Source organism: Podarcis cretensis, assembly GCF_951804945.1.
Source record: "Podarcis cretensis genome assembly, chromosome: 14".
In the NCBI taxonomy this organism is placed as follows: Eukaryota; Metazoa; Chordata; class Lepidosauria; order Squamata; family Lacertidae; genus Podarcis; species Podarcis cretensis.
The window spans coordinates 26,315,192-26,341,511 of NC_137183.1; the positions used below are offsets into that span (position 1 = coordinate 26,315,192).

The window sequence follows — 26,320 nt, forward strand, 5'->3', positions numbered from 1 at the left end:
ACAACAATTGCATATATAGGGAATTTAAAAAGAAAAGTTTGAAACAAGAACATGCCCAAAATCAGTTCAGATCCAGAACAGATACCAACCAGGATAAAGAATTTAGAAGGCTTGTTGAAAGAGAACTTCTTTAGCAAGTGCCAAAAAGCCAAGAGACAAGGTGCCTGTCTTGATACGCAGTAGTAGGGAATTCCGAAGGATAGGTGCCACCATCACGCAGAATGGACTGGACAGTCTTGCAGAACACTGACTAGTTGGCTATGTAGGGACTGAGGTGGTCTTTCATGTATCCTGGTCCCAAGCAATAGTGGTTTTTTACACCAGTTCCAGCACCTTGAACACAGTACAATAATTACTAGGAAATACCATTTTGCTAAATATAAAAACTCGCCCTTTTATTAACATTATCTCTGCCTTATTTTTTATTTTATTTACCAGACAGAGTAACATTCCAAAGTAACTCCATTTAATTAGTAGCTTGAGACTAGTAAGACCTCAAACCGATTCATAAAAATTGGCGCTGCTTTCACACGAGTGGCTAGGCTTCTTACTCTTTTGGAAGACTTGATGATGCAAGCTAACCCCTTAAGCTGCTCTAATCAGTAGCTTTAGAAAAGGGAGCCAGGCATTCACCTGACCTCCTTTGTAGGCACTTAAGTTTCCAAGTATGGGACAAAGAGCTGACAAGGTGCCTCTATTCTGCATCACAAGCAGCTAGTTGGTTTCTTCTTAAGGTAAGCTTAAATTTGCAAAGGAAAGGCAGGCACTGAATGGTATGAAATGGAAAGATATCCCTCAAGATGTAGAAAAATGAATTTGAGTTAGTTATTGCTTTCATTATAAAATGTCAAAGTCCTGCGCAATGAAGTAAATACTCAAGCCTCTATATGTAAAGCTATGGCCTTACTTTCTTGTAGGTGTGATTTGTTTCTCCACAATGCTCGCTCATACCACACTATGAGATACAACATGTTTTGCTTGGTGAAAAGCTTTTTGATACACCTGCTTGATAACTTTCAGTGGCCTAGTATTCTACCTATAAATTCTTTGCTATTTTTCTACCCTTTTGTTATCTGTTATAGTCTTGCTAGATAGTGCTGGAGCGCATGTTAACTTCTCTTGCCTGGTGGATTTTGACGAAAACTAGTGATCCCTAGTTGCAAGTTTCTCAGTCCTCTCCCCCTACCCCCAGATCATGGTGGTGTTTTTATAATGCTGTCATAATGTTTACTTCTTAATTTAAATTAGCACAGAAAAGAGGATGCCTTGTTGAGTCCCTATCTAATAGTTTCCACTTGTTTGATACCAACTTGCTCTATCCTAGTATCCTCTAGACAGTGCCTTTTTTCCTAAAAAAAAATATTTAGGGGTACTTTCATTTTGACACAAAAAAATCACTATTTTATAGTTCAAATCTAGAAAAATAAATACAGTAAATGGACAAAAGTACAGAAATTCACAAAATGTTTAGGGTATGTGCCCCCCCCCCAAAAAAAGCACTGCCTCTCTAGATATCTTATAGGGTGGTTGCTAGTTTCCGGATTAAGCGAAATGCCACTTGTTTGTTTCTAAAAGGGGCACCGTGCCTAAGAGTTTTATCCAGCGCTATCATTCTGCTTGCATAACAAACTTCCACTTGCACAATGGAACTCCTCCCTCTTCTCCCTTATGACCCTCTAATCAGGAGAGAAGGATAAGGGGAAATCCTGTTGTGTGAGCAGAACTCCATATGCACAACATTGGACACAACCCCAAGTATATTCTCTCCCTCGATCACTTGCATTCATATGATTTGACGTGCCTCTAGGCATCTGGGAACCTGGTTTGGACTATATGCCTTTGTTCCTTGAATTGCTACAGGTACAGTTGTAAAGTGTCTTTCGCCTTAAGATCAACAATTATGTGGCAGTGGAAATAATTGGAAACAGAATAGTATTGTTGTGCACTACAGTCTCCGAGCAGTGGGAGACTCCAAGGTTCCTCTGCTTATTCAGGGACTGGTGTCTTTAGGATATCTGGCTTTATTTACAGATATATACAGCCTGAGCACAGGATAGAGTGGCTCGCAATATGAATGCCCCAACAGATTTGCTTCCCCATTAGGTTTCCAGGGGAACCCCAAGTCCAGCACAGAGTCAGACATATCTTTGTGTCTCCAGCATCAGCCAAGAAACACACAGCTCTCTCATACGCAGCCTCCCCTTGGCCTTTAGTTCACCTTGAATGAGGTTGCATCCAGCCAGGTGGGCTAAGGATAGACCCCCCACCGGGTTGCCTTTATAGCAACTTCTTTAGACATGTAACTAGTGGAACTTAACTGGCTAGCCAAAGCCAGAAGAACTGGCTTGACAGGTTTCATCTTGTAGTATCCACCCCACATACACAAAATTCGAAGTTTGGAAGGAATTCAGGGTCTCATCCAGACTGACCCCCCTCAAACCATAACAGTAAGTTATTCTGGGGCCCTGTGATTAGACCAGGACCACCTGATCCTTTATCCAGGATGAAGACAGATGAGGTCAGGTGAAATTGAAGCTACAAAACTTCCCCCTTCACAATGGCTGTTCTTAATGCACAGGAGCAGTGATGCACTGCTAGCCTGTTTGTGTATCTTATGAAAGCATAGAAAATGGGTGGCCTAAGTCTCTAATTTGCCATTATTTCTTCTAATTACCATCCCAATTGTCTGATCCAGAGCCATAATCTCCAGTGCCAGTTTATGTGAAATAATATAATTAAGCTACCTAACTGATATAAAACATGTAGCTAAAACTAGGAATAAGTCACAGAGCCAGCAGAGGAAATCGGAACGATAAATCATTCTCATCATTGATCGCGTTTACTCCTTGCTTCTTCCCCCCGCCCACCTCCCTCTGACATTTGTGTACGTTGTGGCTTATGTGAAAAGCGTCATTCGCATTATCTCAGCAGATGGTCTGAGCCCTGGGTTGGCTTCCAGATATGCTGCATGTGGAATGTATTAGCAAAAAGACATGTGCAGCATGGCAGAGCTAGGAAGTGCCCATCTGGCTTCTCCACTCCAGCACCAGGAGACACAGGCTTTGCATTAGCCACCCAGCAATAAATCCTGTTGAGATTAGAAACACCAATTTATAGCTGAGTGGCATTTAAAAAAAAAAAAAAAAAAAGTCCATAGAGGAGCTTCACTCTTTTGAAGGAGCACATAGAAATTAGGAGGAGGCAAAGGGGATTGCTAACAAATCTTCACCAGGATCAGTTAAGAAATGGAGGGTGCAAAGTGGGTAAAATAACATTGTTTATTGGGTGTACTCAGGCATCTAAATTTCATAGGTTGTTGATCAGAAGTTGCCCACACTGGCTGATGAGAAGTTCTGCAAAATCCAAGCTTCCTGCTGCCTACGCAAAGCCAATCCTATCAAGCAGGAGAAGAGTTTGTGTATTTTATGCTGCCATTCAATCTTGAGCTGTTCTTCGTGAGAGGTGGACATAGTGCAGTTTTCAAAATGTGTCCCAGAGAGCAAGAAGGAGCTTTTGAAGCTGCAGATCTGGCTTTCAAAAGGCATCAGTCCTTTTAAAGTGAGATGGTGAGGATCTTGAGAATAGGAGGCTAGCTGCTCTTGCGTCACCTGCTTCCAGCTTGTGTCTCCCTGCCCCGCCCCGCAGAGTACCGGTATATCTTATCTGATATAACACAGCACTCAATGGGAAAAAGTTCCGAACTTCTGCCATAAAGGCTTTTGATATAAAAAACCAATAATATTGCCCACTCTACTTCCTTTTACCTTGGGACTACTCGCACAAACCACCATTTATTAAAGTAAGAAGTTGTTGTTGCAAAGGGAAGGACATAACATTTTAGATAAATAAGAAAGTGAGTTAAATAGGAACAAACTGACCTCACCTGCAGTGGGGCTACGCCGCTTCAAACTGCAGGTGAACACTCATAATGAAATGCTCTGTACCGAAATGTGTTCCTTCCATGTTGAAAAGTAGCCTGTTAGGTAAAAGGGTAGTCTTGCACTTTCCCCCCAACATCCTAGTTTTCTTATTGCAGGGATCTCTATTTTATTTGCTGTGGAGGAGCCTTCCGTCATGTAAACCGTGACCTGCAATCTGAAATGCGACAGCTCAGACACCCGCCAACCCCCCCAATGTCACAATGACCTATTTTCCTTTGCCCCCATGGTTTGAAATCAAAAGCACAGGGCTTTGTAAGCACCTGTGATCAGCTGGCCATTGGTGCTTGCATAGCCAACCTTGCAAAGCACTGTTTCTCATTGGCTGCAGGAGGACGTTCCTGATGCAGGACTCCCCAGTGCAGCCGATTCCATTGGGGCTCGCTGTCAGTGCCAATCAGCATCCGCAAGCCTCACTTGCAAAGGACCAATTGGGAGCTTATTTTAAGCTTCTGATTCTTTGGAGCCATGTCTTTGCCTGCCTCCCACCTGACCTGGCATCCTATATGTGTGGCTTGGAAGCAATGGTCTCACTAGCCAAATGGACACATGTTGGGCTTAGGCCTGTGAGCTGGAGGTTCCCCACTTCTGAGATCAGCCCCAGACCCTGAGGAGGAGCTGAAGCAGAAGGAGTAACTAAGTCCAATCAATCTTCTTATTTTTTTACTAGAGTGTAATGTAACAAGGGGAGCCATGAATTGCCTGCAAGATATACCTTTCAGAGTGACCGTAAGCGTTGCAGACGACTCCACGGAAGAGGCAAACTTTGTGTCAGCGCCTGAGTTTGAGATGCCCGATTGCACGGAGGTCCTGATGTGTGCAATGGTAAATAAATAAATCTCTTCCAAATCTGGATATTAAAGGGGATTTTTTATGTTTTGTTTTTTGGGAAAAAGTTGATTCTTTCATGTTACTGACTCTTTAGCCATTTCCATTTTCTAGTTTAGTATTCTTAAGGTCTAGAAATTTATTAATTAGAATAACACCTAGGCTCCACAGGCTTTTTATATGTACATTCCTACCCCTGGGAAGAACATTTTGCTGATGTTGAAAGCCTTTAACCTGACACCATAGTTCAGGGAAGTCCAGTTCAATCCCCAGCATTTCCAGGTATGTCTGGGAGGGATTCCTGTTTGAGGACTCCTGGAGAGTTGCTGCCAGAAAATGTTCATAATACGCAGCTCAATGGATTGATAGTCCAAGCTGGTAAAAGGCAGCTTTCTAGGCTCTTATAATGCCAGAATCACACCACAGTAATAAGCATTCAAGGAGCTTCTGAGCAGCATGTTCCTCCTTCTCTTATTCCTCACTTTTTGCTGCTCTGAAGCAAAGTGTGATTCACCTTTTTGCCCAAACCTGGCGAACACAGGGCTTAACCCTGCCCTAATCCAACCAGGATTGGGACTCACAGTTTGGGGCTGGTTTCCAATTTGTCATTCGCAGGGCAAACACAAGCCATAGTTTGGACTAAGCCACAAATGATGGGCTGCCTCAAATCTAGGCGGGGGAGGAGGTGGAGGAAGGAGTGTCCAGGGGCTCCCTTTAACATTATAAGAAGAGGCTGGCTGGTGGATCAGGCCCAGGGAGACTCATCGAGTCCAGCATTCTGTTCTCACAGCAATGCCTCTCCACTTATGATTTCCAGCAGTTGGTATGCAGGGCACCCTAACTCCAGCAGTGGAGGAACAGCACTGCCCAGTGCCGGATTTACGTATAAGCTAAACAAGCTATAGCTTAGGGCCCCACTCTCTTGGGGGCCCCCCAAAAAAATAAAGAAAAAAACCTGGATGTAGATTTCCAAAATATAGATAAAAAACAAATAAAATAAAACAGTGTTTTGTGTTGTGTAGGCTCCTACGATGTAAGTAATGGGCCCTGCCTGCTAGCCTGCTCCCTAAAATATCACTGGTTTGCTCATTTCTATATATAGGGTACCTACATTCTGCAAGGACTGGTTGCATGGCAACATGGGCAAATGGCTTTAGATATCTAATAGGTCCATCAATTACCATATAGCATATATTCAACACAAAAACAGCGACAATTTGTTCTTGACAAAGGACAGCTGGACATAAAAAGGGCCCCAGTACCTTCAGTAACTTAGGGCCTCATCAAACCTAAATCCAGCCCTGGCAATGCCATTAAAGGTTCGTTCTTATAACACCAAGTCATGGTTCAGTGTTACATCTGAATTAGTCCTTGAAGTACATTAGCTAGCTGGAAAAAAAGAAATTGCCTAATGAGTGTCAGTGAAGCACATCTCTCCTGCTCCCTTGCAATATATGCAAATCAAATCCATGACAAATTAACTTTCCACAGGCTTTTTTGAAGTGTATTTTCATAACAGTCTTTGTAGCATAGACCCAGAGTGCAATGTTTACAATATCTCCTAGGTTACAAAAATTGCCAGGGGGTTTTAAACATTGTATGGAGATGACCTTTTAGTCGCCTGGAAACTTGGGTTTGAAAAGCTAAAGCAACCTTCCTCCATCGCCTGTCAAGCCCTGTGTCCAGTTTATTCCTGCCAGTAGGGAGCATCATTGTGCTCTGGAAGATTTGTGCTTTTGGGAGTCTTCTTAGTAGATCTTCTGCTATTATATTCAAGTTTTTGAGGAGAGGATGAAACAGTTCTAAGAAACCACCTTGACACACGTCTGCTTTCACTCCACATAAGTCGTATTTTGAAACACACAAATATGTTGAGAAACAACTTTCATCCTAAGGCTGCACGCATTCTTGTTTTATTTATTTATTTCACAAAATTTATGTGCCACTTGACTGTAAAAAACAAAACACCTCAAAGCAGTTTACAAAAAGAATAAAACAATGAACTAATCAGTAAGAAACAGCTAAAAACAATTCTCTAAAACATTGAAAAAAAAATTAAAATCAAGGAGGAACTTTAAAAACAGATTAAAATACATGTCAACATTCTACATATCTGGACAGTTGCCCAAACAAAAATGTTTTCCTTAGAAGGTGCTGAAAAAAGTGCAGATGTTGCTTCCTTGGCCTTCCTTTTTTAATATATATGAATTTTTATTAGTTTTTTACACAAAAATTGACATTATTCAATTCACTTTCAGTATAACAATTTATTACACTTTGACTTTGCACCCTTACGTTTGTGATGTTCCTATTGTATTCCTTTACAGTATCTACATTTATTTTCTATTGTATTATAACTTAGATTACAATCATTTATTTTTTTCTCCTTCCCTTGCTTGTTATTTAGACCCTGCTCACGATTTCATTTGACAATAGTTCCTCCATGGCCTTCCTGTAAGGCTCTTAAACCTCCAGCTAGCCATTGTTGAAAATAAAATGTTGGACTGGGTCAGGGATGGGGAGCCTGTGGCCTTTCAAATATTGCTGGACCACAGCTCCCATCATCCTTGACCATTGGGCCATGATGACGGGTGACGTGAGGTGGAATCCAGGAACATTTGCTGGGCCACAAGTTCTGCATCCCTGGACTAAAAGGGCTTTGATTTGACCCAGCAGAGTTCTTTTTGAAGTTCTTAGCAAAGTCAGATCTTGGGAGTGGGTGGTCCTGTGGGTGGTGACCTCATCTGGTTTGTGATTTAGCTCTCAAGTCCAGCCTTCGCTCATTTGGTTACTCCAGCTACAACCCAAGGCCAAGAAAATGCTGTCTCTCCTTCTGTTTCCACAGCACGATTTCTCGCTGGAGAAGAAGGTGCTGTATTGGGTAGACTCTGCCTCTCGGCAAGACACCCCCTGGTACGAAGTGACCACTGACGTCGTCCCAACGGCTCCGCCTTGCTGGCTGCTGCTGCTGGACTCGAAAGAAACCTTCCCAGAGGCAGCAGGCCGCAAACTGACTGCTGCAGTACCCATTCGACGGTGTGCCAACCTGTGTGCTGCAGCGGAGAAGTTCAGCTGCACTGTGAACAAGAGCAGGCTGGCTAAGAAGGTGAGCAAGGATGGGTGCTTGGAAGAGCAAGGGTGCTCCGAAGGTGAGGAGTCTCCCTTGTCTTCCTCTGTCGAAAGCGACGGTGAAGAAAAGCCCTTCTCTGACTCCAAGCGTGTTCCCGGCACTTTGCCTCGTTTCCTGAGTCTTCCCCAATGTAGACCAAAGACCTCCCCGGTGCTGTTGGCCACCCCTTCAGAGAGCATCGGCCAAAAGCCTCCTCTAGTCAAGCAGAGGCAATCTATGTTTTTATTTAACAACGTGAAGCATGAGTTTGAAGGAGCCAGGAAGAAGCTCACAGCTTTCATGCTCCCGGGGAACCAGACGGCAACGGAACCCACCTTGGCGTCCAGAGCTTTCTCCCTCCATCAGCGCTCCCGGAGCAGCCGGAACCTGAGATATGGACCTACCTCTGATGTGTCTCTGCTGGGAACTCTCGCCCCAACGCCACCGACGACTCCTTGCTGTAGCCCAAGGCCACTGACTGCAGCGGGGGTTGTCCCTCCTATCCAAAAGCACAAGCCCACAATTGCAGTAAGAAATCACTTTTCTCTGCTTCTTTCCCCACTCCATTTCACAATCTAAAATTGCAGGCAGGGCTAGAAGGATCAGACAATTTCAGTTCTGTCAGTTTCTCACTTTTCCAGTCCTGAATTCTGCTATCCACATCCATACAGCAATATCCTAATCTTAAAGAAAAATCATCCTGAAAATTCTTCATAATTTTAGTGTGTTTTAGTGTGTTTCTCTTAACAAACACATTTTTGCTTGCAGTTTTGAGTGATATATACATTTTTTCAAGCACTTTTCGGTAATATTTCTGTCCTTCCTTTTCACTAGCATGTTCATTTTTATCCCCCTCCCCACAAAATATGTGGTGATTGGATAACTATTTTGCAAAATTCAGATAAATGCAAATTTTCATAGATGACTGTGTTTTGGTTCTCAGATTTTGACAGGAAGTATGAATTTGATACATTCATGTTTAAATATCAGCCAAAACATCTTTCTCTACAATCCCTAATTCCAGGATTTTAGACTTTTTGAGTTTTAAAAAATTGAACATGGAAACGTGTTGAAAATCAGCTGGCTTGCTTACCCAGCTGAGCTAAAAAGGTCTTGCTGCAGGTGGCAAATTCTGGGCACAAGTAAGTGATGGCAAAGTGGGAAGCTCTTGTACAGGACACCAGCAGCTCCCCTTTTCTGTGACAATTAAATTATGCACACAAAAAAGAAAAAATTTGCAAATTGGCCAGAGTGAAGCCTAAAATGCACAAATATTGATTTTCCTGGCAGCAGAGTAACCCCACTGCAAAGCTTTGCTTCTGAGGTGGTGCAAGAACCTAAGGAAAGCCTCTCTGGAATTGTGATCTGTTGTGGTTTACTTGACACCCAGTTGCCACTCAGGTTTGCAATCATTAAGTGATGGTCATGCATAAAGGATCTGGCCCCCAAATATGGCTTCCCTGAGTAAGGACTCACTGCTGAGTTGCAGCTTGACTGAAGGTAGGACCCAAAATGCATGCTTGGGCTAGAGGCAGATTCCATATTTGAAAAAGTTTAGAGCAGGAGTCGGGAACCTCAAGAGCGTGTGTAGCAGCCAACCTACTGTACAAAAAGTAAAGTTTAATTTGTTGCTCTGCTAATTTTTGCCTCTAGCCCCGGCCACCACATGCATGTGGCCCTCAAAAGGTTGCCTAGAATGGAACAAGGCCCCTGGGATGAAAAAAGATTCTCCAGACCTTGTCTGCCCAAAGCACAAAGCAAGCATGGACTCAGCATCATCTTCTGGTGAGACCTTGCCAGATCTTTTGCACTCCACGAGATCTTGCAAGAGCTCCATGAGATCTAGAAAGATATCACTGGGACCCGCCATCGGTGCTGATTTGTGGTTGCCGCTGAAAGCCCCTGAAAGATAAGGGAGGCTTCAGCGAGGCGAGGGGATGGCACCTTCCTCAATTGGCCTCAAGGTGGTCCTAAAAATATACATCTCAAGTGTCAGAAGCCAGGATAAAAAGAAGTGTCTTCAGCATTCATTGGAAGCTGTATAATGAAGGTTCCAGTTGCACTTCTGGGGGGGGGGGGAGATCCCCAAGTGAGGACCTGCCATAGACAATGCCCTCTTCTAGGTCACCCCCCCAAGCTTCTGGGGGCAGTGAAACTACAAAGAGGGCCCCCTCTGCCAATCTGAGCACTGTAGAGAAGGCAGTGGTCTTTCATGCAGCTGCCTGGTTCTTAATGTCACTAGCAAGGGGCCGGTTGACACCCTATGTGAGGACATGCATTTCTTCACCAGAACACCTGTTGAGTCTCTCTTGCTGAGCTGTTGTCCTTCTTTCTCAGCGTGTCACCTAGCTGTCCCTAAATCCATCAAAGGAGATAAGCCCCGAGGCTGCAAGGAGGCTCCAGCCTTGCTGACGTCTTTCAGCGACTGCCTCTTGGAAAGAAGATCAGGCTGTGAGCAGCCACCCGCCTCCTTTCCCCATTGACCTTGCTGTCCTTGCGTGCCTGGCCCAATTCAACCTACGTGTAAGGGATTGTTTCTAAGAAAATACTTCTTAGAAGGAAGCAGCAGTGGTGACAGGAAGCTCTGGGGTCCAACCCTTGAGAGTGGCTCCCTGCTTAGTGACCAGCTGCTGTAAAAGATGGGGCTGCCATACATCCGGTTTTCCCAGACACATCCGGGATTGTGCTGTCTAGGCAGGTTTTTGCTGAATCGGCAAAATGTCCAGGGAAACCCAGACATATGGCAAGTAAGGCCTCTGAATGCCTGTTGCTGTGAGTCATGAGTGGGGAGAATTGCTGTGGCACCTGGATCCTGTTTCTGGTTTCCCAGAGGCAACTGGGTGGCCACTGTGAGAACAGAATGCTGGACTAGGTGGGTCCTTGGTCTGATCCAGCACTGCTTTTCTTAGGTTTTTATGCCGGGTTTTAATTTGGACTCCCATCTGCATTAACCATCAGTAGAACTGCCATGGCTTTGGGACCCTGAGAACTACACTCTATTGTCTATAGGATGAGCTCTCTCTCTCTCTCTCTCTTTTGGTGTTCCCAATTTTAATTGGCATTGGCATGACTTTTCACGTTCCTTCGGGAGATAGCTTTGAGAGTTAAACTGGTCTGAATCAGTCGTTTCAGATGTAGAGGAACTTCACAGAACTGTACCGTTGCATTGAACTGCGATGCACTTTCCAACTTACTTGGTTGGAAGATGGAGAGATGGTGTAGAAACCTCTGGCTTTTGTGTGGCTGGAATACAGCCTACTGTAGGGAGGTAAGAATCTCACCCATTGCTCTGCCCACTTTTGCCTCTGCCTCCACCCACCTTTCATATGTGGCCCTCAGAAGGCTGCTCCCTCAGGCCCAAAATGGTTTCTCAGCCCTGGTGGTGGAGCTGCTCAACTTCAGCACCACTCAGGCTACCATGTCCGGAGAAGTGTTGGAAAGAAACACCAGTCTTTGAACTGGTCCTAGCATGAAACAACCCCGCCAGTGTTTTGACTCCAGTTTAAAAACTGGACAGAAGTGTCTCAACAAAGCACTTTGAGCACATCCATTTCAGATGCAGGTTTAATTTTTTGCTTTCGAATGTAAACGCATTTCCAGTCTCCATTGTTGTCAAATCAACCTTTGTCATCTCCCTGGAAACATAATAATAGTTCCCATCCAAGGAAGGGTCACTCACATTTTGAAATAAACTTCAGATGATTAAAACAGGATGTCTAAAATCAGAAAACCAAAAGGGGGGTTGTTCCAAGTAGGGGAATTTTCCAGGCATCTTCTGTGGTCTGACTAAATTTAATTTAATGACTCCAGGCCATGCTTTTGAGCACCCACAAACCCTGTACATCTTCCCGGGGGGGGGGGAGAGAGAACCCTTTTTAAAGCCTTGACGAGTACAGAATTTCTCATAATGATGTCTGTAAATTAACCAGCATTATGATCTATGTTTATTTTTATTCTCTCTCCCCCCTCCCAGTCCCTGAGCCCTTATTCCTGCCTTCCACCCCCTCCTGGAGTGCAGCAGCTTTGTGGTTCCCACAGAACTCATCCTGACTCAACAGCTGACCTGCTCTCAGCGCTCAGCCAAGAGGAGCGCGACCTCATTGAGCCCGTTTTAGCTTTGGGTTATCCGATCCGCCGGGCGATCCTTGCTCTGCAGAAGACTGGGAGACAAAGCTTGGGTCAGGTCAGTGGAGGCTGGTTCCTTTCTTTTGAACACCAGGAAACACCTTGTTTGTGAATGCAGTGAGCGCGAATCATGAGGCAACAGCTCAGGAGCACAGCTCATAGACATGACTTAGGCCCCAAATACCACCTTCTTCCCTACAGACTCACTTGAGTGTTAAGGTCAGCAGAAATACAATGCACTAGGTTGGATAGACAATAGAAGGTGAGGGACACAGGGCAATGCAGACGGGTTGGAAGGGAATCATCTTATAAAATAGACATACAAAATGGCTAGCTTAAAAGCCATTGCACTAAATGTGAGGGGACTGGGAAAGCCTATAAAAAGAAAATGCATCACCTCGTACATAAACGCCAGGAAACCACACATTGCCTTCCTACAGGAAATGCATAATCCACGGCATATATAAAAACATAGTAAAACATAAAGCATTAAAAACTTCCTGATACAGGGCTGCCTTCATATGTCTTCTAAAAGTTGTGTAGTTCTTAATTTCCTTGGCATGTGATGGGAGGACGTTCCACAGGGAGGGCGCCACTATAATGAGAAGGCCTTCTGCCTGGTTCCCTGCAACTTTGCTTCTTGCAGTGAGGGGGCCAGCAGAAGACCCTCGACGGAGGACCTCAGATGTTTTCAGAGCCCACCTTTTCCTGTGACTGAAATATTTTTTTATCTGTTTTTAATTATGAACCCTAACCCTAGCCCCCCCCCCCGTGTTCTGCTGTTAAGGGCCAACAGCAGCAGCAGCAGCAGCAGCAACTAAAAATCCCAGTTCAATCTCAAGCAACTCCAGAAAGGAGTGAGAAAGACCCCTGTCTGAGGGTGCTGCTGTCAGTCATTGTAGACCAGAGTGGGTGGATCTTTTGCAGGCAGGGGCACATTTACTTCCAGGAAGCCTTCCAGAAGCTGCATGTCAGAGGTGCACACCCTCCACCATCCCTGAGATGAAAATAGGGGCCTTCTATTCCCTGTTCAGGGAAGTTTTAAATGACTGGTGTTTTAATATTTTGTTGGGAGCCACCCAGAGTGGCTGGGGCAACCCAGTCAAATGGGCGGCATATAAATAAAAAAAATGTTGTTGTTGTTGTTACATCAGTATCATTGCTATCATTAGGAAGAACTTCCTGACAGTAAGAGCTGTTCGACAGTGGAATTTGCTGCCAAGGAGTGTGGTGGAGTCTCCTTCTTTGGAGGTCTTTAAGCAGAGGCTTGACAACCACATGTCAGGAGTGCTCTGATGGTGTTTCCTGCTTGGCAGGGGGTTGGACTCGATGGCCCTTGTGGTCTCTTCCAACTCTATGATTCTATGATTCTATATATTGATTTGGGGTATTCTTTCCCCCCAGGTTTCTCTAAATGCAATACATAAATTCAAAGATTTCTGGGCTTAAAATGCTGCAGCTTTGTGTGTTTTCTTCTAATAACTTTTGTACTTGACCAGGAAGAAATGCTCAAGCAGTGATACTGATGCGGAATAGAATGTCCCTATTTCCAGGCCAGGAATGTTGGCGGGCATAAGGGGGGGAGGGGCAGGGAAGAGAGAAAAGTGAGTGGAGCAATGACTGTAAACTTTACATTTGTACAATTGGCTAGTTTCTACACACAAAGGTTGTACAGTGGTACCTTGGGTTACAGACGCTTCAGGTTACAGACTCCGCTAATCCAGAAATAATGCCTCGGGTTAAGAACTTTGCTTCAGGATGACAACAGAAATCACGCCACTGCAGCTAATTAGCCATTAGCTAAAGTGGTACCTCAGGTTAAGAACAGTTTCAGGTTAAGAATGGACCTCCGGAACGAATTAAGTTCTTAACCTGAGGTACCACTGTATAGTTACTTAGCTCCTTGGCTGGGGGGGGGGGTGTCACAGAACTCCATACCCTCCAACATTTCTCCAATGATAATAGGGACATCCTAAGGAAAAACATCCTAAGGGACGCGGGTGGCACTGTGGGTAAAACCTCAGTGCCTAGGACTTGCTGATTGTAAGGTTGGCGGTTCGAATCCCCGCGGCGGGGTGAGCTCCCATCATTCGGTCCCAGCTCCTGCCCACCTAGCAGTTCAAAAGCACCTCTAAGTGCAAGTAGATAAATAGCTTTATAGCGGGAAAGTAAACAGCATTTTCGTGTGCGGCACTGGTGCTGGCTCACCAGTGCAGCTTCGTCATGCTGGCCACGTGACCCGGAAGTGTCTTCGGACGGCGCCGGCTCCCGGCCTCTTAAGTGAGATGAGCGCACAACCCTAGAGTCAGTCACGACTGGCCCATACGGGCAGGGGTACCTTTACCTTTTTAAGGAAAAACAAGACATTCTGGGATCAAATCAGAAACTGGGGATGGCTTCTGTAAATCTGGGACTCTCCCTGGAAATTAGGGACACTTGGAGAGTCTGAGAGAGACTTGGAGGGCTATATTAGCCCCTGCCTGAAGTTCATTGAAGTCTGCAATAAATTATTAACACATCAGTCATTTTAATTTGCACAAGGCCCTCCAATCCATATTAGTCCTTGCCTAATCTCCTGAGAAAGAGGTGGTGGTTCTTTCCATTTTGCCACAGTGAAGCTCTGTGGTGTTGCCAAGGCCCTCTCAGTGAGTCTGTGGCTAAGGGCAGATTTTGAATCCCAGCCTTTCATGCCCATCACTCAGTCCTCTAGCCATCTGTGCCATCTTCAGGCTTACAGAAGGATGCTGTTTGCCTGCAGATGAAATCGGGGTGTGTTTGTTGTGGTTGTTGTTGCAAGCTAATGCTCAGTATTAGCCTTTTTTCCAGGGATTGCTGATTCCCCCGTGTGTGTTTGTGCACTGGGAATGAATAGCATGTGAGGCATTTAGGAGGGGTGCCACTGGGAATTGTCCTGTCAGCACTCCAAAAACAATGGGGGAAGCCAAAAATAGATTGTCCCTTTGGAGTGTCGGAGTGCCCTTCTCAGAGTGTCCCAGGCAGATCTCTGGCCCCATCCTTGCATAACCTCCTAGCATGCAGGATGTTTGAGGCTGCCCCAGATCTGAATGGGTCAGGAATGGCATCACCTGATGTCCATCAGTGGCTCTAGATCACCTTGACAGGATCCTTGAAATGAAAAGATCAGAGGGTCTGATTCAATGTGGTCTTCGTGCATTTCAGGATAGGATGAGAGAATTCTTGCAAGGTTGATGATGTAGATTTCTCCAGGTTTCTTCTACCTTGGAAAGGTTCTTTTCAAAAAAAGTTTCTTTTGTACGTTTTGTACATTTTGTATGTTTTGTACATACAAAAGTTTCTTTTGTACGTTTGTTGTTTTTGTTTTTATTATGTGTTTTGTGGTTTTATATCTTGATTTTATTCTGTGAACCACCCTGAGACCCCCTGAGCAGTGTTTTTTTTTCTGGGGGGATGCATACCCCTAAACATTTTGTGAATCTAACAGGAGAAGAAACTAACATATATATATATATATATATATATATATATATATATATATATATATATAATTGTTAGTTTCTTCTCCTGTTTCTTCTCATATATATATATATATATATATATATATATATATAGCTTCTTCTCTAGCACGGTGAATCGTCAGATCTGTTGCTACCCCCGATGGTGGCCTCATTTCCTCATTTCCTGTCATGGTGTTTCCTGAGTCTCAGACGAAATGAGAGTACCCCTAAACATTTTTTAAGAAAAAAGCACTGCCCCCGGGTATAAGGCGGTATATAAATTCTAATAATAATAATAATAATAATAATAATAATAATAATAATACTTTCATCTTCCATCTTTAGTTAATCGTAAAGTTATGAACTTAACACATGGGCAGCTGCATTATTTTTCTTGCCAGTTATTTCTGAATCAGACTAATAACCCATTTTAGAAGATAGGGAGCGGGGGACACACAGGGTTGCATGCAGCTTATTTCTACTCATTGCTGACCCAATGAAATTGATAGGCCTAAGCTGGTCTTGTTTATTAATTTCAGTGGGTCTACCTCGAGTAGTGCTAGCATTGGATGCAACCGATTGTGACCAGGGTTGTAGTGGGTGGGAGAGAAGAGCAGAACACAGAGGCTTGTTTTCAAAAAAGCGAGAGAATAGGATGTGGTGGTACTCTCCTTCCTTGGAAAGAACGGAACTTAAGACTGGGAAAATGAGAAACAGAGAGAAAACAAAACTGACAGGTTCACCCATCCCTATCTACAAAGAAGGGTGAGTGGGTAGATAGAGAGACTGTGTGGTGTAGTGCTTAGAGCAGGCTTCCTCAAACTTCGCCCTCAAGATGTTTTTGGCCTACAACTCCCATGATCCCTAGCTAGCAGGACCAGTAGTCAGGGATGATGGGAATTGTAGTCTCAAAAACATCTGGAGGGCCGAGTTTGAGGAAGCCTGGGTTAGAGTGTCAGACAAGGACCTGGGAGGTCAGAGTTCAAATCCTCCACTCGGCCATGCAAATCGGCCAGTCACTGCCTTTCAGCCTAACCTACCTCACAGGGTGGATTAAATGAGGAGGGGGAGAACTATGTATGCCCCCTCGAGCAACTTAGGTGGGATACAAATACAATAAGTAATAGCCCTGATTCCGGATGGTGTGCTAGCTAGCTAACTTCCCCTTTGCCTTCCCCCAACAGTTCCTCAGTTACCTCAGTGCCTGCGACAAACTTCTGAAGCAGGGGTACGAGGAGGCTCAGGTCGAAGAAGCCATGGAGATGTTCCAGAATTCAGAAAAGGTCAGAGCACCCAGCCTTTTTTTGTGATTCAGCCGCAGGGCCTCCTGCTGGGTGCAGGGACTGAGTAGGGGGTATAAATGGCTTGGCAGTTTCCTCTCATAACCCTGGCATTGAGCTGCTTGGGGCTGTATAAGCTAAAAATAAGCAAAAATCTATTTTATTTCTTTATACACCGCTTGATAGCAAAAAACAAGAACCCTCAAAGCTGTTTAAGAAAGGTAAAACAGTGAAATCAAGAAGAAGAAGAAAAAACCCATTGTTCCAAATGTAGATCTTTATCCCCTCAACATTTTTCCTGATGTAGATCTCTACTCACCCCTTCTTCCCCAGCAGGGGGTGTGCCGTTTTTTGGTTTTCCTCAGGTTCCAAAATGTATGGGGCTGGACCTCTGCAGGCATATACTCCATGTTTCAGGGGCACCACCTGGGGGAGGTGTCTGGAGGGGCAGGGGCTCCCCAAATTTTCAGGGAGGGGGCTGAGCCCCCTCAAAATTCCACAGTGGGTGTGCAAGGATGTTCCACGGCATGCTGACGTCATACGCCGCAGGGGGTGCTGACGTTGCATGGTCCCAGCCCTCTCAATCGCAGGGGCAAAGGGGAGTTGCTTGCCTTGTTCAAGCATCCATCTGAACATTGAAGCCCCTTCACCAGGCCTGTTTGTCTTCAGTTGCTTTTGTCCTGAGTGAAGCAGTTGTGGGACGTGCACTGTTTGCCCCCCCCCCCCCGATCCCTGACTTTTCACTCTGCTTCTCTTTGCAGGCAGCAGAATTCCTTCACCTCCTGGTCCAGTTCAACGACATGGGCTTCCAGCAAGCAGACATCAAAGAAGTCCTCTTGCTGTGCGAGAACCACAGAGACAAGGCGCTTGAGGAGCTCATGACAAGGACCCAGTGAGCGGCAAGCGGGCCTTTTTCCATACTGAGAAAGGGCAGAACATGCCATAAGCCCCACGACATGTGATTCAGAGAAAGCTTTGAATGTCAGAACCCAGCTGGGACAGCCAAAATCCCATTGGATCAAGTGCACAAGCAGGGCTCACCCATTGCTTTTTACTGGCAGCTGGTACTGTGAAGTATACTGGCTCCGGATGGTGAGGCTCTATATGCCGTCATCTTTAATAGCCACCTCTGAATTCTTCTAACCCTCTCTTTTCAAAAGGCATTTAAGTTAGTGACCATGTTGTGGTAGCAAATGCTAGTCAGGAGGCAGAGCGTCTAAAAGTCACTGCAAGGAAATCGCTTCTAGTTGCATCGCACGCTCTGCTCGGGCTTGTGAAAGACCAACATTTTAACACAAACTTCTTCTGCATAACCTGCACCTGTCTGCAAACAGATCCACAGCGCGACTTAAGATGTTCCTGTAGCCTACGGGTGCCTCCAGGTTGCCAGCATTTTGCAGTGCACTTTGGGAGGTCTAGATTTGTGCAATAAAAATGGATTTGCATGTGTTAACCTGTAACAACAAACCCACTTAAAAAGAAAGAAAAGTTAGGAAAAAGGGGCTGGGGGGAGAGAGATGCATTGAAAAGTGCAAGATGGGTGAATGATAAATGGGAAGGTGCATAAATACCCTGCAAGCAATTCATCATGGATTCAGGATGAATGTTCATTGCCACAAAACCACCCTGGAAACAAGTAAGAACAAATGCATAATAAAGGCTGGATGTAGCCTGTGTAAGCTTTGTGCCAGCAAATCAGGTGAATGCTCAATAAACAGGTCATTTGGGCATACCCATGCTCCCATTTCCTGGCCAATGCCCTGACTTATTTCAATGATGAACTGGATTTTTAATGGACTCCATCAAAGACTGTACAGACCTAAGAGTTCTCTGAAAAGTGGGCTGAGTGAAGCTGAGAGCCTCCCACTGTACAATCCTCCAACACATACACGCATCCCAAACCACAATACCTGCATTTCCAAGGTAGGGAATGCAACTTCATAATTTACTGCGGGGCTCAGAGTCTTCAGCTTATTACGGCTGAGCGTCAACTCCTTCTTTGAAATAAGAAACCAAGACTGTTTCCAATCAAGTAATTCTTTATTTTTTCCTGCCACCGTGAATGCCCAATTGTCTTTCCTTGAGATACAGCGAAGTGATACCTGTTTGTCTTCCAGCCAAATAATAAAAAAAGTATTTGTGTCTCTTATTAAAGGAGAAAGGGGAAACAAATATGATAGTCAGCTGAATGTAACAGAAGAAAACAAACATCCTTTGAGGTTCATAGGTACAGCATATTTCTCTCAAATAAAATGGCACGTTCCCAATAGCTGGTGTGTTTGTGCTCTTATTTCAGGGAGAGATGGATGAAAGCCCAGGGCAATACTTAATATTTACCAACCTCCTTCCTGACACGTTGCCGTCCCATTGCTTACAAGCTGTATTACAAGGCTGACAATGTTCAGAGCAGCGGAGATTGCTCCTCTGTGGCAAATGGGGGCCCTGCCCCACAATGCACAGTCTGTCCTCAGCCAACCCCACCTGCCTGTCAGCTTCCTCCGTTGCCCCAGTTTTGCCCTTGTAGAACTCAGCAGGAAGAGAGGATGGGAATAAGTTGGCCTTGCCTCTCATTGGTCCTGGCTCTGCCTCTCATTGACTCTGGCTCCACCTACTCTGGCCTTCCGACCTACCAATCTCTGGTTCAGAGCTAGAGTTTTTGCCAGGTTTTCATACTGCAGCACCGAAGAAGAAGAAGAAATAATTTTATTATTTGTACTCCCACCCATCTGGGTTGTCCCAACACATATAAAAACGTAATCAAACATAAAAAAACTTCCCTGTACAAGGCTGCCTTGAGATGTCTTCAGAAAGTCAAGTAGTTGTTTATCTCCTTGACACCCTGATGGGAGGGCCTTCCACAGGGCAGGTGCCACTACCGAGAAGGCTCTGTGCCTGGTTCCCTGTAACTTTACTTCTGTCAGTGAGGGAACTGCCATAAGGCACTTGGAGCTGGACCTCAGTGTCCGGGCTGAACGAAGGGGGTAGAGACGCACCTTCAATATTTAGTAGTTAAACCAAGGGCAGTCTAAAGCAGCTTCCCATGAGAATGTAGAGAATGCTCTGTTCATCTCTGTCTCCGTGCTGCAGAACTACGAATTCCCAGGGTGGCCAGGCAGACACGGAATCATTATTTGTTTGCTACATTACCATCCCACCTTTCCTTCCAAGGAGCTTAAGGCAGTGTACATGGTTCTTCCTCTTGGCATCTTTTCCTCACAAACAACCCTGTGAGGTAGGTAAGGGTGAGAGATGTTGTGGCTGAGCGGGGATTTGAACCCAGGTATACCCCAGGCCTTTGCCCAACACTCTAATCACTACAGTACAGTGATGATCAGAAGCAGCTCATTGGGTGGGGTGGAGCTGCTCCACTAGCCTCCCTGCTGGTGGGTCACTGTTGCTATGGCGAGAGAGTAGGGGAGATGGTGGGAAGGTCGGTGGGGTGGAAACACACCAGCAGAGTTATACAGCCACTGAGTTTGCACCTCCCTGACCTCCCTGCTGCCTTCTGCTTTCCCTAACCGTCAGCAAGAGCAATCCACCTGCCGCCAGGCTAGCATAGCGGCTCCGCCCCACCTGGTGAGCCACTTCTGCTGTCAATCAAGCCTGTTCATTTTTGTGGCATAAATAATATGACCTTAAAGTTAGCCTAGTCAAGGGCCTGAAGGCTTCTATAAACATACAGAACATAACATGAACAACACTGGCAAGCTGGAGTCAGATCAGCAGTCGTTACCAAAAACAGTCATGAATTGCATGTGGGGCTTTTTTTCTTTTCTTTTTTACAGCAAGTCTGGCTTCAATCACAGTCCATCAAGGAAAATGCCTGGTGCTCCATAGCTGTGGCTCAGCTCAAACTGTTCTTCCTCCTCTTATTTGAAGAGATGCATATCAGCAGGGAGATGTTTGCAAAGGCTTGATGGTCTGGGCTTAACTGCGTCTTTGGGGGCTGGGCATAATTAATGATGCTTGTTAAAACGGCACTCTCTGGATTGAGTCCAAAACTTTTGGATGCAAACGAAAAAGGTTTTCTCCGTATGCTCAACCTTGAATCTGAGTTAGTCTGTGCTTTATTATGAAGCTATTAATTTCCTAACCACTTAAAGCCTGCCACAGACTGAATTGTGGGGCATATAAAACTTAGAAACACAACTTCATCGCAGGGTATAGATATTACTGGCATAACCCTGGAGAAACCCACAACACTCTGCACAGGGCAATACTTCATTTGGGGTTGAACTATTTTTGTATTTCTTTATAAAAAGAGGTTTGTCAGGGCCTTTGGGCCCTGACAAAGTGCCTTCAAAGTGGTATGCAAAATAAAAACACCAAGCAAAACTGAACAATTAACAAATTAAAAACCAGAGCTCGTTCAAAGAAAAAGAAAGAAAGACAATTGGGATCAATGGCTTCCATCTCAGGTTAAAAGTCAAACCAAATCAATGCTCTGTATTCTTGAAAGTTATCAGAGATGGGTCTTGTCTTAAGTACCAATGAGTTCAATGGGACTTAAGCATGTTTAACTGTCTCTGATTGTGGTCAATTAAAAAAAAAGACATTCTCAAAATGTAGTTCAGTTACTGACCTTTAACGTCTACATTTCCAGTGCTCCAGTTTGGGATGCCTGAAACACCCTTCTTCTAAAAGCTGTGCGTGTTAATGTCAGCAGCTTTTCACTCTGAGAATTAGAGAGCACCACCTAATCCTTTTTCACCTTCAGCAGAAGAGAAGGGGAAGGCCTGTGGCTCCGTGACAGAGCACCTGCTTTGCATGCAGGAAGTCCCAGGTTTATTCTCCAGCAGTATCTCCAGGCAGGGCTGGGAAAGACTGAAGAGCATTCTGGAACCCTGGAGAGGTGCCAGCAATACTGAGGTAGATGGTCCAGTGGTCTGTATAAGGCAGCTTCCTATGTCCGGGGGGGGGGGGGGACGGTGAGGCTACAGCTCAGTGGTCAACCACCTGCTTTGCATGCAGGAGGTCCTCGGTTCAATCCCTGGTATCTTCAGGTAGGGCTTGGAAAAACCTCCATTCTAGAACCCTGGAGAGCGGCTCCCAAGCAGTGTAGACAATGGTGAATCACATAGGTAATGGCCTGACTTCCTATGAGACTCATCAAGATGGGCAAAAACAATGGTAGTGTCATGGACTGGTTGGCGCAGACGAATGGAGAAACCAACTGGGGAAATACACACACACACACACACACACACACACACCAAGGCAAGAAGGCTCAGAGACTGGGGAGTGTTGGTGGGACAATGATGAGTGGTCAGAGGGAGAAGAGGGAAAAGCCTGGGAGGAGGAGGTGTCAGAAGCTGAAGAGGTAACAGGGTTTAGTGAACTGGGAGAGTCCAGAATCAGAGGCAGAAGATGAAGCAGGAGGGTGGGAGGAGGGAGGCCAGGAGGCAGAGATAAGTCAAGCTAGTGAAGTGTCATGGGTGTCTCCCCTTCCTGCTGCTCCCAGAACCAGGAGAGGCATGAAAAGGGCAAATGAGAGATTGGCTGCATGCAGGTGCGGTCTCTGATTGCTTGGGGAAAGCCCTGGATAGAAAGCGACTTAGATGGCTCTGGGGAGGCGGGAAACTTTCAGTCTCAGGAACTGATTCATGGGGTAAAGACCTACCGGAGATAAGCTGCTCTGATTATTAGGCCCGGCACTCAGTCGTGTTTGTGCTAAGAAAGCTAATTCCAACTTTGAATGGTGTGATGTACTGCCAGCTTGCTTGGTTAGAGGTAGATTCCGCCACTCAGCTGGGTGTAGGCCAAAATGAACATGACCAATGGGAAGCTCTGTACCCCACAGTAGGCTCCTCCCCCTCAGTGCATAAATCTCCTCCTAGCGTCGCTGGCTTCCTGCCAGTGACTGGCTCCTCCTGCTTGCTGGTTGCCACTTGCTGCCCCCCCCTACTTGGCCCAGTTTGGTATGACAAATAAGTCTGCGGAAACCATATTGCTCGAGGCCCATGGAACCACAAGCCCAGCTGCAATTGGAAGAGCAGACAGCTGCATTACAGTGGGTTCTGGTGCAAGCTAGCCCTGAGGTTCCTGCCTTGAAATGTTGCTGGCCCAGAAGCTGCAGAGAGTGTCGACTGAAAGCTGGGGTGATGTCACAACCTTTGGGTTTAAATTTGGCGGTGTTGCGGGACGTCTGGCATAGAAGGAAGGCAATGTGGGTCCCTGAGAAATTCATCTAGCAGAGACTAGCTCTCTAAGTTGCGATGCTGTGGTCTTTCTTTGGAAGCCTGAGGAGGAAGGTTTGCAAAGAACCAGCCCTTGGAAAACCAGCTTTCTGCTTTTTGGATTTCCATGTGTTCCCCTCTATGGTATACATCAGAGTGAGCATCTTGTTGACTGTGTAGACTGTGTCCCCTTTGATGACAGCCGTGAAGAGGGCCCCTTTGCTGTTCACGTACTGCCCCGGTAGAGATGTCCACTGCATTGTGGTCAGGTTGAAGCAATCCATCATGCAGCGCAGGAAGTCGTCGAAAGGCCCGTTCCGCACAATGTAGAGGTTGTCCCGGTGAGCCACCATGCAGTGGCCGTAGCTCTGAGGCCTGTTGAGGGTGGAGATGGGATGCCACTCGTCCTTCTGAGGCTTGTACTCGTAGATCATGGTGGTGTCGAGAGGCTTCCACAAGCAGACGAAGATGCGCCCCATTGCTTGGGCGCAGGGCACCGCTGTGGTTGGCTGGGGGAGGTCAGAAACAAATCTCCAGGTGTTGGTGGAGATGTCAAACTTCTCCACTGACTTCAGGGCGGCCTTCCCAAACTCCCCACCTATGGCGTAGAGGCTGTTCTCTTGGGCTGTCAGAGTGAAGTCGTAGCGCAGCTGCTGGGGCCCGGGGAACTCGCTCCAGACGTTGGCCATTGGGTCGTAGCAAAAACTCCGGTTCACAATGTCTTTGTTGTAACCGTAGACCCCGCCCACAATGTAAATCTTGTTATCCAAGGTGGCTATGCCGGCTAGGAACGTGCTGGCTGTCAGTGGTAAGCAGGAAAGTGTCCTCCAGGTGTTACCTTCCTCGTCTAGGTAGCAAACAGTTCTTGAGAGGTCCTCCAAGAACTCAAAGGTGGGCGTGTGAGCCCCTACCGCCACAAACGTGCTGGGGATGATGGACTCCACATAATCCAGAAGGTCTGGAGAGAGGCAGTCAAGGTACTCCTCCAGGTCCGAGTAACTGTCTCGTATGTACAGTGCGGCACAATGGAAGAGATCCAAGAGGCCAAAGATGGCGGCTGCCTGGTAGAGCAGAATGCAATTGTCTGTATTGATGGAGGACATCAAGTACTTGGCCAGGGTCTTGACCTGCAGGAACGAGGCACACTCTACTGCCCTGAGGTTCTCCTCACAGCTCAGGATTGGGTGCTCCCCTTCCAGGACTTTCAGCATGACAGCGAAGCCTGTGGCGCTCAGATCTCTGATCTGGATCTCCTTCTGGGTGCTCTCTCTCATGCCGGATTGGAAGAGCGCCCGGAAGTATTCACTGTTCTCCACCAGGAGAGCCTTGTCCACCGAGAAAAACTCCTCTTCCACCTGGATCCGTACCCTTTCGTCCAGCGGGGGCTGCATGGCCCAGCCAAGGCTTACCCCCTTGTCACCACGGGAGCTCTTGCACTGCCTAGTCCATTGTCGGCAAGTGCTCTGCAGAGATCAGAGGGCTCTTCATATATGTCACGGTGGGTGTGTGATTTCTATCTTCCTGTATCTGTCTGAGTAGCTAAGAAGCTGCAAACTCTGTCATATAAATACCCTCTTCTAAAGATAGCTGTGGTTCATGTGACCGAGGCTGCCAGCAACATGAGGACCCCCCAGGTCTTTCCAAAGTAAGGGCTACAGCATTTGCTCCACTCCAATGCAAAGGAGTGGCTTTGGGGGGGGGGGGAGGGAGAGGTGTTGAAACTACACAGATCACTGGAGGTCACTTCCAATTCAAGGTGAATGCAGTCTGAAGGGAGGTGGCATTCACAGGGTCTAGAGAAGGCAGGCAACAGGCTTGTAGAATCTACCTGGAGTAGTTTTCTTTTTTGAGGGGGTTAACGAGAACTCTAAGTAGGGTTGTGGGGAGAAGTTCAGTTACATTCACATTAAGAGGCAAACCAGCCTAATTCACATTTTCTGAAACAATGCATTGGCTGTTTCAAAGCCATCCTTCAAACATCTTGTTTCTCCGAATTTTGCAATGCTGCTCTCCAGCGAAGCAATGTGTGCAAAAAAAACCTAAGGGAAAGTATGCATAAAATGCACATATCAGTGAAAGATAGCATACAAAAAACTACATTGATCTAGGCAGAATTGCATGCAAAAATGTGCTTAATTATTAAAAATTCAAGGCCAATGAATTTTCATGAGCATTTTTAAAAAATGCAAATCATTGCAGGAATGAACAGAACTAAATTTTATACTGGAAAAAAATGAAACCAATTCATTCATCCCTCACTTCAGAGTTCAACATCGAGGGCCGAGTGCAAAATATTGGCTCAGTGAGGAAGGATGGACATGCAGCTCTTTGGAAATGGCCATAGCTCCATGGCAGCTTTGCATGCAGAAGATCGCAACCGCTTTGCATGCAGAAGATCGCTGTTTCAGTCCCTAGCTTCTCCAGCTAGGACTGGGTATGCAGATACCCATTGCATCATGGGCAGGTAGAAGCAATCCATCACTCTGTGCAAGAAGCCCCAAAGGTTCCAGGGCACAGTGGGAGAAAACCTCCAAGTTGACCTGGACTGGGAAGCGTTTTGCCTGAAACTCTGGAGAGCCACTAACTGTCATTGAAATTCCAAGACCAGTGTTTCCCAACCTTTTTCTGACCGTGGGCCCCTTCCGACCTTGATTCCTTCCTGTGGTGCCACCATGGGGGCAGGGGGGCAGTTGCCCCCCATAAGTAAAAATCGATACAAATTGGACGTTCTACCCCCCCTAATGAAAGCCTGCCCCCTAACTTGGCTTTCTTGGCTATGTCCATGCCCCCACAGCCTACTGGCAGAAAGGTAGCCACAGTGGCACCTCAGGTTACAGATGCTTCAGGTTACAGATGCTTCAGTTTACAGACTCCGCTAACCCAGAAATAGTACCTCGGGTTAAGAACTTTGCTTCAGGATGAGAACAGAAATCGCACGGCGGCGCCACAGCGGCAGCGGGAGGCCCCATTAGCTAAAGTGGTACCTCAGGTTAAGAACAGTTTCAGGTTAAGAACGGACCTCCAGAACGAATTAAGTTCTTAGCCCAAGGTACCACTGTATTTAAATCTTTTGCATGTAAATAGGACGTGTTTTGTTTATAATTTTTAAAATCTATACAGAATACAGTTATGGCAACATAATGAAATATTGTTGAAGCTGGGGGGAAAAAACATAGAATCGTGGAGCGGGAGGGGACCCCAAAGGTCATCTTTCGAGTGCAACCCCCTGCGATGTAGGAAGCTCAGCTAAAGCATCCATGGCAGACGTCCATCCAACCTCTGCTTAGAGGAGAGAACCTCCTGAGGGAGATCCATCTTCCATGTATTATGAAAAGTAAACAACACATATTAGACCGCAGTTATTTGACACAGAGGGGGAAACCTACAG

The 26,320-nt window shown here is 45.9% G+C and overlaps 2 protein-coding genes across 4 annotated transcripts; one reads left to right on the forward strand and one right to left on the reverse strand.

The window, feature by feature from the left end:
• The first annotated feature begins 669 nt into the window (after window positions 1–669).
• On the forward strand, window positions 670–19,023 carry UBAP1L (ubiquitin associated protein 1 like). Its single transcript, XM_079954331.1, has 6 exons — window positions 670–734; window positions 4,609–4,763; window positions 7,612–8,403; window positions 11,849–12,058; window positions 16,661–16,759; window positions 17,518–19,023. Exons 2-6 carry the CDS (start codon window positions 4,632–4,634, stop codon window positions 17,650–17,652), a joined length of 1,368 nt encoding a protein of 455 aa, XP_079810457.1. The 5' UTR covers window positions 670–734; window positions 4,609–4,631; the 3' UTR covers window positions 17,653–19,023.
• KBTBD13 (kelch repeat and BTB domain containing 13) lies at window positions 8,329–24,767 on the reverse strand. Of its 3 annotated transcripts, none has more exons than XM_079954334.1 (2): window positions 21,339–24,767; window positions 8,329–8,374 (listed from the first exon to the last, which is right to left on the reverse strand). In XM_079954334.1, the coding sequence occupies exon 1, from the start codon at window positions 24,321–24,323 to the stop codon at window positions 22,962–22,964; it is 1,362 nt and encodes a 453-aa protein (XP_079810460.1). In that variant the 5' UTR covers window positions 24,324–24,767; the 3' UTR covers window positions 8,329–8,374; window positions 21,339–22,961. The 3 variants fall into 3 exon arrangements, with proteins under 3 accessions (XP_079810460.1, XP_079810459.1, XP_079810458.1); XM_079954333.1 differs by lacking the exon at window positions 8,329–8,374 and adding an exon at window positions 16,789–16,893; XM_079954332.1 differs by lacking the exon at window positions 8,329–8,374 and adding an exon at window positions 19,420–19,724 and having other exon boundaries at window positions 21,339–24,453.
• Between the last annotated feature and the right edge of the window lie 1,553 nt (window positions 24,768–26,320).